The sequence below is a fragment of the Bos indicus x Bos taurus genome, chromosome 19 (assembly GCF_003369695.1).
Source record: "Bos indicus x Bos taurus breed Angus x Brahman F1 hybrid chromosome 19, Bos_hybrid_MaternalHap_v2.0, whole genome shotgun sequence".
Taxonomy (NCBI): Eukaryota; Metazoa; Chordata; class Mammalia; order Artiodactyla; family Bovidae; genus Bos; species Bos indicus x Bos taurus.
In genome coordinates this window covers 27,187,203-27,204,507 of record NC_040094.1, presented here as the reverse complement: position 1 = coordinate 27,204,507, position 17,305 = coordinate 27,187,203, and the positions used below count along the sequence as shown (strand labels likewise).

At 40.2% G+C, this 17,305-nt stretch overlaps 1 protein-coding gene across 3 annotated transcripts in view; it reads left to right on the top strand.

Moving 5' to 3' along the window:
- RABEP1 (rabaptin, RAB GTPase binding effector protein 1) overlaps positions 1–17,130 on the top strand; it is a 96,539-nt gene extending 79,409 nt beyond the window's left edge. For all 3 annotated transcript variants that reach the window (XM_027517328.1, XM_027517329.1, XM_027517330.1), the window contains 7 exons: positions 1,260–1,358; positions 5,763–5,903; positions 9,056–9,245; positions 9,879–9,934; positions 12,222–12,320; positions 13,718–13,834; positions 14,727–17,130. In XM_027517328.1, the coding sequence (XP_027373129.1) occupies positions 1,260–1,358; positions 5,763–5,903; positions 9,056–9,245; positions 9,879–9,934; positions 12,222–12,320; positions 13,718–13,834; positions 14,727–14,828 (804 nt within the window). In that variant the 3' untranslated portion in view covers positions 14,829–17,130. The remainder of the gene's footprint in view (positions 1–1,259; positions 1,359–5,762; positions 5,904–9,055; positions 9,246–9,878; positions 9,935–12,221; positions 12,321–13,717; positions 13,835–14,726) is intronic.
- Positions 17,131–17,305: the final 175 nt, after the last annotated feature.

Below are 17,305 nucleotides of genomic sequence, written 5' to 3'. Positions count from 1 at the left end.
CTTTAGTTTATTATTTCCATTTGGTTGTTTTTATTGTTTCCATTAAATCTCTGGTGGGGCTAAATTTCTAAACAGATCAAATACAGCTATTTTAAAGTCTGCTTTTAATAACATGTGGATTCATTGTAGATGTGTTTCTGTTTTGTTTTCTATCATTTCCTTTTGTTTTTTTTATCATAGTCTTTTCTTGTGCATTCTTACTTGAGTGCTAGACATTATATATGAAAATTGTTGAAATGAAATAATTTTTCTTAGAGGCAGACAACTAGTTGTGGGTCACCAATAATCCAGTCATGGATCACCTTAATTTGTTTACAGGAATTGAGATTATATGAAGTTGTGAAGGTTGATTGTTTTAAATTCTTTCCTTATACTCTTGGGTATGTCCCTTTGGGGACCCAATCCAAAGTGCAGGGTGTTACCAGGGATTCCTGTGTAGTGGGTCTTGGACTCTTTTAACTTTTGCCCTTCTTCCTGAGGCTCTGAGACACTCTGCTCTGTTTCTCAGTGTCGCATCTGTTATTTTTGGAATTGGCACGTGCTTCTGGAGAAGAGCTGTTGCAGAGGCTGCATCCAGTTCTCCAAGTGTCCTCATTCTGGTCCTCGGCTCTGTGATTATTTTTTGCCTTATTTTTGTCTGGTTTTCTTAATTCTCAACAGGAAGGTTGGTTCACACTACATATTTTGCTGCTACTGGAGACAGAATTCTGAAACTAATCATTTTTAAAATGTCTAACCAAATTTATTTTTATTTTACCAGTCTTATATACAAGTCATCAACTTGTACATAAACCCCTCATCGGGAACATTAAACTAATTTAGGGGAGTTTCTCATGTATCTCTTCTCTTAAGTACATCATCTTGGAAGACTGCAGCTAGTTCAGAGAAGATTTGTTTATCCTTTAAACTGTGTGGGTTTTTGTGTGTGTGTGGACAGTTTCAAATTTTTTTTGATTTTTAATTAACTCTTTTAAGAATAATATTTATAACTGGGTCACATGGATTAATATCTGTGTCTGGAGACCATATAATGCGTTGTCCATGTATGGCAGTGGGTGACCCCCGGGGAGTTTTGGTACTGCCGTGTGTCATCTGAAAGGCTGAGATGTTTGTACACAGTGGGTAGATGAGTGGTGTTTTATGAACTACTAAAAAAATCAATTCTGGACATTAAGCAGGAGATGGTAGAGTTAGTTTCAGAATAGCCAGATTCCTAATAGCCATGTTTTCTGTGTATGATTTTTTTTTTTTCTTTCAAGATCTCTGCACTTGTCCTAAGAGCCCAAGCATCGGAAATCTTACTTGAAGAGTTACAGCAGGGGTTTTCCCAGGCAAAGAGGGATGTTCAGGAACAGATGGTAAGTTAACAGTTAAATAAACATTAACTATGGTAAATATTTTGAGTAAACTCTAAGAGATCATGGAGGACAGAGGAGCCTGGCATGCTGCAGTCCATGGGGTCTCAAAGAGTAGGACATGACTTAGGTGACTTAACAACAACATATTAAGTGCATTCTATCTTGAAATAATCTTTGATATGACTTTATCTTCCTGGCCAAAGTGGTTCCTGTTATGTTTTTCAGAGCCTACAGAACATTAGTAATGAACAAGATTATGTAAAGAGATTATTCTTTTTTAAAACTTACCTCTTGATTAAAAAAAATGATCACATTTAACTTACTTTTCTTTGATTTGAGAAATCTAAACAAAATAAACTATGGGCCAGCATTTAATTTTCAGTTATGAATACAAGTTAAATGTTAACCTCTAAAAGCCCTAGGAGAGGTACAGCTTTTGAGCAGCTACTGCACTTTTCCTGGACAGCTGACTTATTAAAAAAAAGAAAAAAGCCTCAGTAATTTCATAGACATTATGATATGATAAAAGTGCATCGTAATTGCTACAGTAATGGAGAACTTCTAGAAGGCTGTCAGTTTTGAGAGGAATAGGAACAGATAGCTTCCCAAACAAGAACTGCCTGGAACCTCTGCAGAATTGTTCTCCAGCTTTGGGCCTCCTCATCCCCAGGCAGGCTCCATTTGCCTTTTCTTCCATTTTCTCAGAGTTGGAGCCCTGCATCTGACGGCCCTTTGTAAATTACACCAGTGCTGGTCCTGCTGGAGTGATCCTGCAGAGTTGCCTCTTGTCCATCTCCTCCAGGGATGACAGGAAAACACACAGACCCTAGATTGTATGGTAATTGTTTGTTTTTGAGGGGCATTGGGTCAGTATATGAATGGCCTTGAGCTGACCCCTGAATACCAGCCCTGGTCTTTTGAGGAACATCTCATTCTCAACATTGACTGGAGAGTTTCATGTCTTTTCATTAATTAGAGACTATGAAATAATAATCTGACCTCAAAAACAGTTAAATGCTGGCAAAGTTTCATTACTCAGTTTCTCCTCTTCAGAGAAGAGTAGCTACGGTAATGGTTGGAATCTTGATATCTCCCACTGTTTTGAAAATTTTCAAACTAAGAGATGTTTATGTTTATGGAATGAACACTCATAAGATCTTCACTTAGGCTTACCAGTTAATATTTTGCCACATTTTGTGTGCTTCCAGTTGTTACTCAGTCTCTTTCATATATATGTATGTTATATAATGTACATGTGTATTTGTTTTTTTTTTTTCTGAGCCATTTGAAAGTAAGTTGTAGACATCATGACACTCCTAAATGTCTCAGTATGTGTCTCCAAAGAACAAAGAAGTTGTTCTACGTAATCACAATACTGTTATTATGTGCTTAAAATGTAACTATTGTTCCCCAAAGCCCTTGATTGTTTTAGTGCTCCTTTTACTTTTTGATCAAGGAACCAAAGATCACATATTGTTACTTTGTTGTCATGTCACTTTATTCTTTTAATCTAGAATAGTCACCCACTTCTTTTTTTTCCTTTGGCATTTACAACATTAACATTGTTAATAAGAGTCCAGACCATTTGCCTTGTAGAGTGTATTTGATTATTTCCACATGGTCAGACAGTTTGGAAAGAATACTACATGGATGAAATGATTCAGTGGAAAGTTCATAACAAGAGGCATGTAATGATGGGTGGTTCCGTTGTTGGTGACATTAAGTTCCATCACTTGGTTAAGATGGGGACACAGTAGTTTTAGAGTGATTACATTAATATTGCTACCAACAGCAAACCTATTAAGTGAAGTTCAGCATTTCTTTGTTGGCCCTCCATATCCATTGGGTCCGCATACGTGGATGCAGAGGGCTGGCTGTAAGTGAGTTGAGTATCTCACATTTGGTATGGGAGCATGTCTTGGAATCAATACTCTGTGGATACCAAAGAACAACTGTAGTTCTTTTTACTCTGAGAATGTATCCCAGGTGAGGATTTATAGTCTGGGTGTTGTGTTTAAAAATTACTTGAATTGGTTTTTCTTTCTATGGTTGTGTTATCAGTTTGAATACAGTTCAGTTTAGTTGCTCAGTCGTGTCCAACTCTTTGCAATCCCATGAACTGCAGCACGCCAGGCCTCCCTGTCCATTACCAATTCCCGGAGTCCACCCAAACCCATGTCCATTGTGTCGGTGATGCCATCCAGCCATCTCATCCTCTGTCGTCCCCTTCTCCTCCTGCTCTCAATCTTTCCCAGCGTCTTTTCAAATGAGTCAGCTCTTCGCATCAGGTGGCCAAAGTATTGGAGTTTCAGCTTCAACATCAGTCCTTCCAATGAACACCCAGGACTGATTTCCTTTAGGATGGACTGGTTGGATCTCCTTGCAGGCCAAGGGACTCTCAAGAGTCTTCTCCAACACCACAGTTCAAAAGCATCACTTCTTTGGTGCTCAGCTTTGTTTATAGTCCAACTCTCACATCCATACATGACCACTGGAAAAACCATAGCCTTGGCTAGACAGACCTTTGTTGACAAACTAATGTCGCTGCTTTTTAATATGCTGTCTAGGTTCGTCATAACTGTCCTTCCAAGGAGTAAGCGTCTTTTAATTTCATGGCTGCAGTCACCATCTGCAGTGATTCTGGAGCCCAGGAAAATAAAGTCAGCCACTGTTTCCACTGTTTCCCCATCTATTTCCCATGAAGTGATGGGACCGGATGCCATGATCTTCGTTTTCTGAATGTTGAGCTTTAAGCCAATTTTTTCACTCTCCTTTTTCACTTTCATCAAGAGGCTTTTTAGTTCCTCTTCACTTTCTGCCATAGGGTGGTGTCATCTGCATATCTGAGGTTATTGATATTTCTCCCAGCAATCTTGATTCCAGCTTGTGCTTCTTCCAGCTCAGCGTTTCTCATGATGTACTCTGCATAGAAGTTAAACAAGCAGAGTGACAATACACAGCCTTGATGTACTCCTTTACCTATTTGGAACCAGTCTATTGAATATAAACACAAGCAAATGGAGCTGTGTATTACATTTTTGATTTTCTTCTTTTTTGATTTACTCTTTTGTTTTCTGAACAAGCAACATGGTTCATAAATCAGAACCATAAGCGTATGTAACCACTTAGAAATTTCACTGCCATTCCCTCATCCTTTCACTCAGTTCCCACCCACTCCTGTCCATGATATTTTACAAGTATTCTTGGTTTATCTTTGTTTTCCTCGGTATAGTAATAAACAAATATAAACATATTCTCTTTTTCCCTTCTTTCATATCCAAAAGGTAGTAGAGTGCTAATGTTTTGTTGGGTTGAAATTAAGCATAAGGCAGCATTCTGGTCTGAAATAAATAAGAGCTGGTAGAATTAACCAAAACTTTTACATGACCTTGCCTTCCTACCAGCAGCCTGGTTGTCCTTCAGGATGCAGTGGTCACCTTCTGTGGGAAATCTTCTTGAATCCTCTGTGCTAATTAGATGCCCTTTGTCCCTTTATCACTGCGGTACCCTTGTCTGTTACAGCACCTGAAGTATGGTTGGGTGATTCTGGGTTTACTTGTCTTTCCCTCCACTGCACCATGAGCTTCTCTAGGGCAGTCTGTTGGTTATCCCTGTTTCCCATAGGCAGTAAAACGCTTGGTTAGAATAGTAGCTGCTAAACAAATGTTGAAGGTAGAGTAATCTTGTTAAGTGTATGTTTTAAGTTCAATGGTTAGTATTAAAAATTATCAGAAATACTTTTACAGAATTGTATCTGCAGTTGTATCTGCAATTGTATGTTATACTCAAATTAGCTGACTGACTTTTATATTGATATAAATTCACAGGAAATACCTAAAATTGTTTTATACGTCAGCCAGCAGAAAAAGTAAGAACACGTTCCATTTTAAGAATGAGCTCCTCAAATGCCCTGTATTTCCTAATATTTGGGGTCCTTGGGCCACTCACTGTGGTCCTGAGCTTGAACACGTATGTGTGTAATGAAAGATGAAGTCACTGCTTTCTGTTTCTCCCTACTTCCTGTGGGATGCCATGCTGTGAGGATAGGAGTTGTCTTGGAATATGCACTGTGTTTGATACAAGTCTCAATTATGTAAACCTCTTCCATTGAGCTAGAGATGCTGGTCCTAGGGATGTGGGGGAAGAAATTCATTACCTTCAAGCCTTTGGTAGAAACAGTGGAGAATGAACTCAGGTACTTGCTTCATTTCCTATCCCCTTGAATATATGTAATGGCTGTAAGTCAGTAAATCTCTGATCTACTTTCTGTGAGTCTTACAGAGCTTTGTCATGTACCCTCCATCCTCAGCCCTTATTTTGTTTGACCTTTGTTTTTCACTGGTGCAGTTATCAGCAGACAAGATTTACCTTTCTGGCTGTGATTAGTGTCTGTTTCTATTTTAGGCAGTGCTGATGCAGTCACGGGAACAGGTTTCAGAAGAACTGGTGAGGTTACAGAAAGATAATGACAGTCTTCAGGGAAAGCATAGCTTGCATGTGTCATTACAACAAGCAGAAGACTTCATTCTCCCAGACACTATGGAGGTAACTTGTTTTCTATATGATCAAAAATGTAAACACCTACATTTTCTGAAATGTCTAAAATTCTTCTTTTTAAAAAAGTTTACAAATAAATGCTAGAGAGGGTGTGGAGAAAAGGAAACCCTTCTGCACTATTGGTGGGAATGTAAGTTGGTTCAGCCACTGTGGAGAACAGTATGCAGGTTCCTCAGAAAACTAAAAATTGAGTTTTCACATGATCCAGCAATTTCACTCTTGGGCATATATTTGGACAAAACTGTGATTTAAAAAGATACATGCACCCCTATGTTCAAAACAATGCTATTCACAATAGCCAAGACGTGGGAACTACCCAAATGTCCACCTACCGATGAATGGATAAAGACGATGTGGTACATAATATACAATGGAAAATAGCCATAAAAAAGAACAAAATAATGCCATTTGCAGCCACATGGATGCAACTGGAAATGTGGCCAAAAAAAAAAAAACCAGATTTTACTGAGATATAATTCACTTACCAAATAATTTACCTGTTAAAAGTGTACAATTCAATGTTTTAAAATATATTCTCAGATGTGTAGCCATCACCACAGTCATTTTTAGTACATATTCATAACCTCAAAGAGAATCCCCTTACCTTTTATTCAACCCTTCCTCCCCAAGCCTTAAGCAACAACTGATCTACTTTCGTCTATAGATTGTCCTTTCTTTCATATGAATGGAATCATATAATTTGTGGTCTTTTGTGTCTGGCTTCTTTGATATATCTTTTTGTTTTCAAGGTTCATTAATGTCATATAACATGTTACCAGTATTTCATTCATTTTTATGACCAAATAATACTCTACTATATGGCTGTTTTGTTTATCCCTTTGTCTACTAATGGACTTTTGGGTTGTTTCCACTTTGGACTATGAATATGTTGCCATAAACATTCATGTATAGGTTTTGGTGTGGACATATGTTTTCATTTCTCTTGGGTTTTAAACCTAGGAGTGGATCTTCTGGGTCATTTCTCCACATTCTCACTAATAATCATTGTTATCTCGCTTTGTGATTATCACCATCCTGGAGGGTGTGAAATGGTGTCTCATTGTAGTTTTGATTTCCATTTCCCTAATTTGCATTTCCCTAATGGTTATTGAGCATCTTTTCATATGTTTATTGGGCATTTTTATATCTTCCTTGGAGAAATACCTGTTTTAAGATCCTTTGCTTACTCTAAAATTGGGTTGTTTGCCTTTTATTTTTTTGAGTTATAAGAATTCTTTATAAATTCTAGATATAAGTACCTTATCAGGTAAATAAAATGAGTTACAAGTGTTTTCTCCCATTTTATGGATTGTCTTTTTCATTTTCTTGATGGTGTCCTTTGAAACATAAAAGTTTTTAATTTTGATAAAGTCCAGTTTATCTCTCCTTTTCTTCTGTTGGCTTATGCTTTCAATGCTGTATCTAAGAATCCTTTGCCAAATTGAAGGTCTCTATTATTCTTGCAGGATAATTGAGAATGCACCAGAAATGAAATACTTGAAGGGGGTCTCCATGCTGGCTCCTTGTGATGTTAGGTTTTCTATATAGCACTTAGGATACAGCACACTCCTTCTTTCTTCTGGTAACTTTTATAACACTTGATCACTTCCATTCTTTTGTGGTTGTGTGAATCAGGGCTGCGAGGCCTGAAGTTTCTTGAGACATTCATAACTATCTCAACTTTTTCCAGCCTTTATATTCATGTTTAAAAATCTTTCAGTATATGAAAAATATCATCTTGGGCTAAACCCAAGTAAACATAAATCAAATAGGCAAAGATGAGATTTCATAAAGCAACTCTCAAAATAGAAAAATATTTCTTGTAATATCTTTTGGTCTTTTTTTTTTTTAAGAAATTTATAATTGTTAAATTTTAAAAAGTCAGACATTACAGAGATTTATAGCTTTGTAAGTAACAATGTTTCCTAATCCTGCCCTATAGATTCATCCCCTACTGTTTGGACCTCATTCTGTTTTCCTGTATAGATGTTAACAAGACTTATATTTTGTTCTTACTTACTTATTTACACAGGCTCCATTGCCTGCCCTTCCTTTTAGCTCCTTGCTGTCTCCCTCTCCTTTCCCTGCCCTCCCCCAACCTGTGGTCTCAGCTCAGGTTACTGACACTCTGAAGAGCTCTCTATCCTTTCTGAACTGGTGACTGATATCATCAGGGAGAAAGTTTTGAGGACCTGTCTACTTTTGCTGTCAGTATTCCACTTTCCTTGTCAAACTTTTCTCTTGGCAGGAAAGATTCCTCTCTTCCATGTTCTATAGAGACTTTTAATACCTAGATTTTTAAGAAATGCCAAGAATCCTTGAAGGTTATAACCATTCTAGCCTGTAAAGCTTGATTCTTTAATAAATCTTAATGAAATTTTTCTTGATACAGATTTTCAATTACTTTTTTTCCTGCTGTTCTTTTATTATTTATATATTTAATTATTTTATTTTATATTTATTATTTTTATACATTTGGTAGTTATCTAAGAAGCCCAGTTTTTACTGTAGGGTTGCTTTAGGATATAATTGGGAGGGTTTTTAGAAGAAGACAACTACAATTTAGGGAAAAAGTAAAATAAGACTTAAACTGAATTTATTACAGAAAATTTATTACACCTTAGAAAGCCTCTCATTGCATACTTGCCTCAGACCTAACAGTACTTTGCCTTTGTGGTAGATGTTCAACAAGTGTTTATTTGAATGAACAAATAAATAAGTATATTTTGTCATTTTGGAGTTTACACTTGTTACTGAGTTTCAGTCTTTTTGGTCCTCATTCACTAACTCCTCTCAAATTTAAGCAGATAATAGTGGAAGTGTCTAAGCTATTCATAGTGAACCCCACATTGTAAATCATCCAACATTTTAATTTTTACATTTATGAAACAGTTTTGAGGGAAAAATATGTAGTTCACAATATACATTTTTTGCTTGGCAATGTTATCTTATTTCTATAACATACTGAATATTAACATGGCATGACACCTGCCTCTTGAAGCCCATAATGGGTTGGGTTCAAAGTCCTAAGTTTTGAATTAAAATAATATCTGAAGTTCTGGTTGCAGAAAATCTTTAGCTTTTTTGTTTATTTTCTTTCACCCTTAAAAACCCAATAACTATTTGTTTCTTGGATCCAGGCACTCCGGGAGTTGGTATTAAAATACCGTGAGAATATCGTTAATGTGCGGACAGCAGCGGATCACATGGAAGAGAAGCTGAAGGCTGAAATACTTTTCCTGAAAGAGCAGATTCAAGCAGAACAGTGTTTAAAAGAAAACCTTGAAGAAACTCTGCAGCTAGAAATAGAAAACTGCAAAGAAGAAATAGGTGAAGATAAAAGTGATGTAGTTTAGAATTGGAGGCACTAAATAAAACTTTTCTCTGGTTATAAGAAGTAGTACATAGTCTTGGAATGTAGAAAACAAAAAGTATAGGAAGGAACTAAGTAAGGACTCAATCCCTTTTCCCACATGTTCTGATATAGCCCCTGATAAGGAGTTTAAAAAAAAACAAACCCAAACTCATCTTTTTAGGAGCTCTGGTGGCCTCTCTGGCAGTTACTAAATAGACAGGGAACTCAGAACTTGAACCCAGACACTGGAGCTTGTGAGACGATAGGTGGCAGTTCCTTCAGAACTTAGAAGTGTTAACAGACTTCTGCCAGGGTTACCCCGCCCCACCCCACCACATCGTGAAGTGTCGGTATTTGAGGCAGAGATAGTTTATGCCATGGTGTTCATTTGTGTGCGCTCTGACTTTGACATGAGCTTGAATGTTACGCTGATTGGTTGGGGATAACTGTGAGAAGAGGATGTTGGTCCCCCACCACCACCCTACTGACTGTGTTCAGTACATTTGACTCGTTTTGTTGTGAGATTGAGCTGTGGTACAAAAGGGCATTTTAAGATTTAAATGCAAAATAATCAGTAAATGCTAACATGTCTCCTTTTTTCCTCCTAGCTTCCATCTCTAGCCTAAAAGCTGAATTAGAAAGAATAAAAGTAGAAAAAGGACAGGTGAGTTTCACAAGTTTCAAATTGATTCTGTCAGCAGCTAGTAGGTATTTATTGAGTCCTACTGTGTTAGACTTAAGGTATAAAGTATAGTTAGAACATAGTCCCTGCCTTCAAGGAACACCCAGGAAAAGTATAGTAGAATATGATGGAATATAGTGGCTGATGACAGTAGAGACCATTTGGTGAGAGCCTGCTCTGTGTTGGCAGGAAGAGATACAGGGAAGACTGAGATGTGACTTAGTCTGGAGCTTCCACTGCGGTGGGAAGACAGGCAAGGCATGGTCTTTTCTTTAAAGGATATTTATTTGGCTGGTTTAAGTGACTGCGCTGGGTCTTAGTTGTGGCATGTGAGATCTAATTCCCTGAACAGGGATCGATCCTTGGCCCCCTGTATTGGGAGCATGGAGTCTTAGCTACTGGACCACCCAAGGCATGGTCTTGACATGATACATACTTAAAGCTACCATGGAAATATGTATGAAGTCTGTTACAAACAGGAGGTGATGTTTTCCACCTGGCTTAGTCTCCGTCTCTTAGACATCATGAACACCTTTTGGTAAATGACCCCATTCAGCTCATTGGCCTCATAATTCCTTGAGTCAGTGACCTTTACCTCCACCCAGCCCTTCCTTCCCACACTCCTGCCTGCACCTTGCCCCACTTCTGAAGTCTCACTTCAGGCTCATATCTCCTGACCCCAGTCTACCATCTTTCTAGCCCTTTATCCTATAGGTTTGTCTGAGAACCTCATTCAGACATTCAGTTCCTTGAACTTTTCCTTTTCTTCTGGTTTTAGCAGCTTCCTCATGACTTTGCTTTCTTTGCTTCTAAGTGGCATCTGACAGGGCTTGTCTCTTTAGCTAGTCTCCCCCAGGGCCTGCAAGCCCCCTCGTACCTTGTCCTTCTGCTGACCTTACTCGCTATGCCCAACCCCGGGCTAATCCTGGTGTCCACCTTCTCTGGCTCTTGGACCACTGGAAGGAGTAACATGCCTGCTCCTGGTGCCATGTGTTGCTCAGTAGCTTTTCGTCTGTTCTTAGTTGTTCCCTTCTGTTCCCTGCAGTGGCTGTTCAGTCACCACTCACCTCACCTCATGATGGCCTTGTACCCCTATCATAAGCAGGACCATCTTCAGCTCTTGCCTCCGCAGTAACATGTTTGCCTTTTTCCTCCCAGTCTTCTCTTTTCTTGCATCATAAAGGGTGATGACCTGATTCTGACCAGTCTTCTGTCACTGCACATGTGCTTTGACTGAACCACTCACGTCTTTTCCTGGCATCTTCGCTATCTTCCTTTTACTGTGGGCCTTGAACTTCTATGTGTTAATTGGTTTTTTCCATTTTGCATAACCACGCTCAGATGCCTCCTAGTAAAGAGGGGAGAAGTTTCTCTTTGAATTGCACTTCTTTCTCCAGCTACCAATCTTTCTTCTTCCTTTTATGCCCAGAGTTCTTGAAAGAGTCATCTCCACTACCTGACCTCCCAGTCATTCCTCCACCCCCTGCCATCTGGCTTCGGCCCCCCTGTGCTGTCAAGGTTGTGCTGGCAGGAGTCACCAGTGTCCCAGTGTGTCTGTCTGTCCCACTCCCACTGTTTGGATTGACGTCAGTGCTCACCTGACTCATCGTAACAGCCTAACTTCTTTCCCTGACTCCAAAATGTATCCATTTCCAATTCATTTTTGTATTGAAACCAAGGTGATCTTTAAAGATTATAAACTTGACTGTGAGCCAGTCGGGTTTAAAACCCTTCAGTAGTTCCCTTAGCCCAGTTGGGCTCCCCAGCCTCACCACTGCCTCTTGGGCCTCAGCCTCCAGGGCCAGCACCCTGTGCTGTGAGGTAGCAAGAACTCAGCTCAGTTCCTTAACTCATTATTTTTATGTGTCAACTCCCTCCTTTTGGAGTCTCTCTCCACCTTCTCCCCTTTACAACCCCTTTAAGGGTCAGATGTCATCTCTTCAGGGAAGCCCTTGCCAACTTTTCTGGCAGAGTTAAGTGCTTCTTCATCCATGGTCATATGCCACAGTTAAGTTACACGTCTGTCTGTCCTGCAGCACATAGGAGGTACCTAATAAACGTTTAATAAAAGAAACAATAGGTCTTGAAGAATAGATTGAAAATCCACAGATATCAGAGGGTAAGGAGAAGATTCCAAGCACAGCCAGTATCCAAGGCCTAGGAAGACGAGCACTGGGTGCAGTTCTTCAGGCTGCGGGCTCCTCTGGCAGGCGTGCTGTCACCTGCAGGGAGCTTCTGTGTTTCAGCTTTTTCCTTCTTAATTTTACAGTTGGAGTCCACATTGAGAGAGAAGTCTCAACAGCTTGAGAGTCTTCAGGAGATGAAAATGACATTGGAAGAACAGCTGAAGAAAGAAACTGCTGCTAAGGTGAAACATTGTTGTTGGTAGTTTCCTTAAAAAAAAAACAAACAGGGACTTCCTGGTGGTTCAGTGGCTAAGACTGTGCTCCCAATGCAGGGGGTCCAGGTTCGATGTCTGGTCAGGGATCTAGATCCGACCTGCCACAGCTAGGAGTTTGCATGCCACAGCTAAGACCTGGCCCAGCCTAATAAATAAATAATGTTTTAAAAACCCACAGCACTGTAAAGGATGTAGGAGCACATCTTCCCTGTTTAAAAAAAAGCCCTGCTCCTTTGATAGAGTCCCCTTCTGAGAGCTGGTGATTCTCCGCTTCAGGGAGAAAATGGATTTCTCTCTTCAGAGCTGGGTTAGGTCTCGGCACACTGCCAGCTTTGCGGGTCTCTGTCACAGACCCCGCTGGCTGAAGGCCATGAACCAGACTTGGCACCATTGAAGCCAGAGACACTGCTCTGGAAGTGCCATTCCATTTGATTGATTTTATCCAATGGTGCACTGAATCGTATTTGCTGCCCACATTCTGATTAGTCCTGTTAGAATAAAAGTGCATGTGGCTAATTGTGGGGGAAGTTTGCTTTCAGGGGGGCTGTGGTCTGACCTTTAAATGTAAAAATATTATTTTTTGATAGTCCTTTGATTTTAGAAAGGCTCACACGCACGGGTCCTGATGGAGTTTCTGTCAGGAAGACTGGAGATAGCAGGGCTGCCTAAGGCTGACTCAGAGGATTTTCCTGGCAGATGCTTAACTGTCGTGATTATCAGAGAAAAGCCCTAAAGTTTCTCTCCCTGTTGCTATGATAGCTGTTGATCTTAACAGCAGCTAATTTTTGATGATTAATCATTATCAGTGGGCTGCTGGGGGTGAGAGGTGGGGCCTGCACTTTCATTTTAATTTGGCTCTAATACTTGATTCACTTTAGGATCTAGAGCAGGTAGTTTAAGCAGCTTGCACCCTTGCCTTGTGAAGACAGAAATAAAGGGAGACTAACACCATCTTACAGAGAAGGCAATGGCACCCCACTCCAGTACCCTTGCCTGGAAAATCCCATGGATGGAGGAGCCTGGTAGGCCGCAGTCCATGGGGTCACTAAGAGTCGGACACGACTGAGCGACTTCACTTTGACTTTTCCCTTTCATGCATTGGAGAAGGAAATGGCAACCCACTCCAGTGTTCTTGCCTGGAGAATCCCAGCGATGGGGGAGCCTGGTGGGCTGCCGTCTATGGGGTCGCACAGAGAAGGACACGACTGAAGCGACTTAGCAGCAGCAGCAGCAACACCATCTTAAAGGGTTACAGGCACCATTTTTTCTCTCTTGCAGTAGGAAACAAGAGCTGCCCGGGTTCCCTGAGTGACTCATCTGTGGCTTTCCAGCATTAATCCTCATTCAAAACTTGTATTTTTTAGGTTACTGTCGAACAACTAATGTTTGAAGAGAAGAACAAAGCTCAGAGGTTGCAGACTGAACTAGACGTCAGTGAACAAGTGCAGAGAGATTTCGTAAAGCTTTCTCAGACCCTTCAGGTGAGGCATTTGGGAAACCCCTAGATGGAACACCGAGGAGGCACTTTCGGGGTTCTTGGCGTCCAGGAGAATTTTCTAATCCCTGACTCAACCTCTGACAAAACTTAGACTAGAGACTATGGCTGCCCCTGCCCCATATTCCTGCCTGGTCATTTCAGCTGGAAACCTGTCCCTCCATTGTCCCTCACACATACCCCTTTTTTTCCTCCTTGCTGCCCTTAAGGGTGGTGTGTAAAGCCCTTACATGGCATGTAAGACTTTTCTCAACCAGGCCTCTCTCTCTACACCTTACATTTTATACTGTTATAATTTTTAAAAACTACTTGTGGTTCCTTGCACCCAACATGGTGTTCCCTCTGGAAGCACCCTTGTCTCATTGCCCCCTTGTTCCTTCTTCCAAGGCCCTGCTTATTAGCTTTTTCCTCCCCGTGGAACCCTCTTTGAGTCCCCAGGCATGTTTAGTATATTGTGCTGAAATTCTGTAAAGCTTGTTTGTTCCCTCAACTGAACTATGGCTTCTCAGGGATCAGGTCCCACTCATCTCCATGGTCCCAGCGCCTTACACTGGGTCTGTTACACAGCAGCTGTGGGGAATTATTTCTTAGTTTGTTTTTAATCTTTTTAAAACTTATTTTTAATTGAAGGATAGTTGCTTTACAGTATTGTATTGGTTTCCTCCAACATCAACATGAATCAGCCATAGGTATACATATGTCCCCTCCCTCTTGAACCTCCCTCCCAGGAATTGTCTTGAATTTACTTGTTCTTGCTGCCGCCTTTGAAGTGACTTGTCTCTGGTTGAGTTAGTCTCCATTTCAGCTCAACCAGTCACAGTAAACCAGAAAGTCAAGCAAGAGCCACCCGCACTTATGTCACTGCGTTATTTCTCTAGGTGCAATTAGAGCGGATCCGACAGGCGGACTCCTTGGAGAGAATCCGGGCAATTCTGAATGACACCAAACTGACAGACATTAACCAGCTCCCCGAGACATGACACCCTCATGGCAGGACTCTAGCCTGCACTTCGGGTTTTTAACTCATCTTTAGAGCAACATTAATTATTATTTAACTCTTAACTGAAGAAGTCACACACACAAAAAGGAAGACTGGAGCAATGTTTAATTCTAGTGGGAGGAGACTGTGCAGCACAGGAACAGCAAACAGCCAGGGTAATTTGCAGCAAAAAGACCTTTCAGACGGGAACACTAACCAGACTCCAGACTGGATTCCAGCGAGTGTGGGATCAGACTTGGTGACGGAGAAAGTGCTGTTTCCTTGCCTGCCTTATCCGACATTTCCCTGCCCTAAAGCACCCTTCTAATAGTGTTTGAAATGACATTTCCTGTTCATAGATGTTGGAAAAGAGAATTTTTTTCCTGTTGTCTATAGAGTTCATCAGTAAACAGTATTCAGCTAGCAGACAGGTGTAGTATGCGGTATGAATATTTTATATTAAAATATGAAGTTTGAGAGCAGGCCATTGGCTAGTGACTGTATTTCCTAGCTCAGTGTATTTTTTTTAAACCATTTTATCTTGTGTTGGTGGACCTTAAATGCTACTGAAACTTGCCTGAGAACCATAAGACGGTGGCAAACAAAATCAATTCAGTTGGAACTGAATTAAGAGAATTTGAAAACTTGGCTGGGGCTATATGTATTGGAAGTTGAGGTTAAAGGAAAAGCACAAGAAACTGTTTGGAAGCACTTTTTCTGCTACCTGGTAAATTTCATGGACCCACAGGTACCAGGGTCAAGCTGAACCCACACCATCTACTCTTGAAAACTGTTTTAGTTATTGGATCAGTGGAAGAAACATTAATAAAATAAGCTATGTCTGGCAACACCTAGTATAAATGTATAAGTCTGCTGCTTATTTTATTTTCAACTTGAATCAGTGGATTTGAGTACTATTTGTTTCAAAAGTGTCAGATACAAAAATGGTGATAACTAGGTTTGGCAGATACCTGTTTTGTATTTTTCTTTTGTATTTTAGACCTGGAGTGTGATGATGCTTATGGTGAAGTTGGGGAAACCCACCTAGTTCATCAGTTTGGAAATCTGCTTTGTCATTTCTATGAGGTTAAATTCCGTTCCTGTGTGGAGAAAGCGTCAGTGGACAGGTTGTCTTTGCCGTAGCCTTATGAAGTGTTGCAGAAAGCACAAGAATGGATGTGTGTTCACTGTTTACCTGCAAGTACTGTTAGCCAGTGGAAGGCTATGCTGTTTTATCAATAATTCATCATACAGGTGGTTCAAGAGTAAAACTCTTATTTTCAAGTACTTTTTGTGATTTGGTGGTGTGAAGGAACTATGTGGGAATTAAGTGGATTAGGTAGATTTTCTGGCTCAAGTAAACCTACAACTTGAATTGTCTTTGTTATAAATGAAGTCATAATGAACTAGCCCTAAAGATCTTTATTTCTGTCTTCCATAAGACAAGATATGGCCTACATACCTCATTCCTTGGGCTACTGCTGTAGTCTTACATTCATGATTATGAATTTGAAAGTAAATACTAATTATGGAAATAGTGCTATAGGCCTGCATGCCTGAAACATTTTAATTGGTTTAAAGTCCTTTTGTAGAATGGGGTACTTGATTTCCTTTAAAGGAAACATGTTTTCTCATTGAATTACAGGGAATTTTTATTAATTCCAAAAATGCAATCACTTTAAATTATGTAAGTATAAGATCAGTTCCTTGGATAAACTCCAAGCTCATTTGTTTTAGGTTATTAAAACTGGCACTGTAGTAAATCAAGGTGGATAATTCATAATCTTCCTGAATGAACTGAACTACAGCTCCCAGGGAACTGCTAGGCTGAGACTGGGCACCTTGCTCATGTTTTTCTCCATAAGATGGTTCTGGGCCAATAAAATCATGATTAGGAAAGTGTGAGCGTCTTTACAGTTGCAGATGCAAATTGTTGGAACCCACTTTTTGGAGAAAAATCTGCTAGAAAAACAGACTAGGTTTTGTTAACAATCTCTTTCTGGTATGAAACACCTCTTTAAACTGGGTTTTCTGTATAAATGGGAAACTGATTTGGAAGGCAGTGTTTAGCCCTCCAAGACAAACGAAAAGGTCGGGTTTCACAAGTGTTCCTGTGCTTGTATTCAGTCCATGTACACATGTTCCCACGCATGTCTAACCTGATTTTACCCCTTACCTGTAACCTACCTTACCACGTGGCTTCTCATCGGCAGTCACTTAGCCATTTCTAGGCAGGTATAGTATTACCTTTCGGAACTCATATTTGGCAGGTATAAAAATATTAAAGCTAAAGGACAAAACCATATACTGTATACCAAGCTCTGTTTCTCCATTTGAGATCCTACATGTGCACCTCATACCCATCAGTGACATGTACGGGGACACAGCACAGTCCAACTCAGCTCTGAAAGGTAATACATGCCTGTCATGGAAGTGAGCCAGCGGTGGCCTTGCAACCGTGGAGCCTGAGTTCCGCTC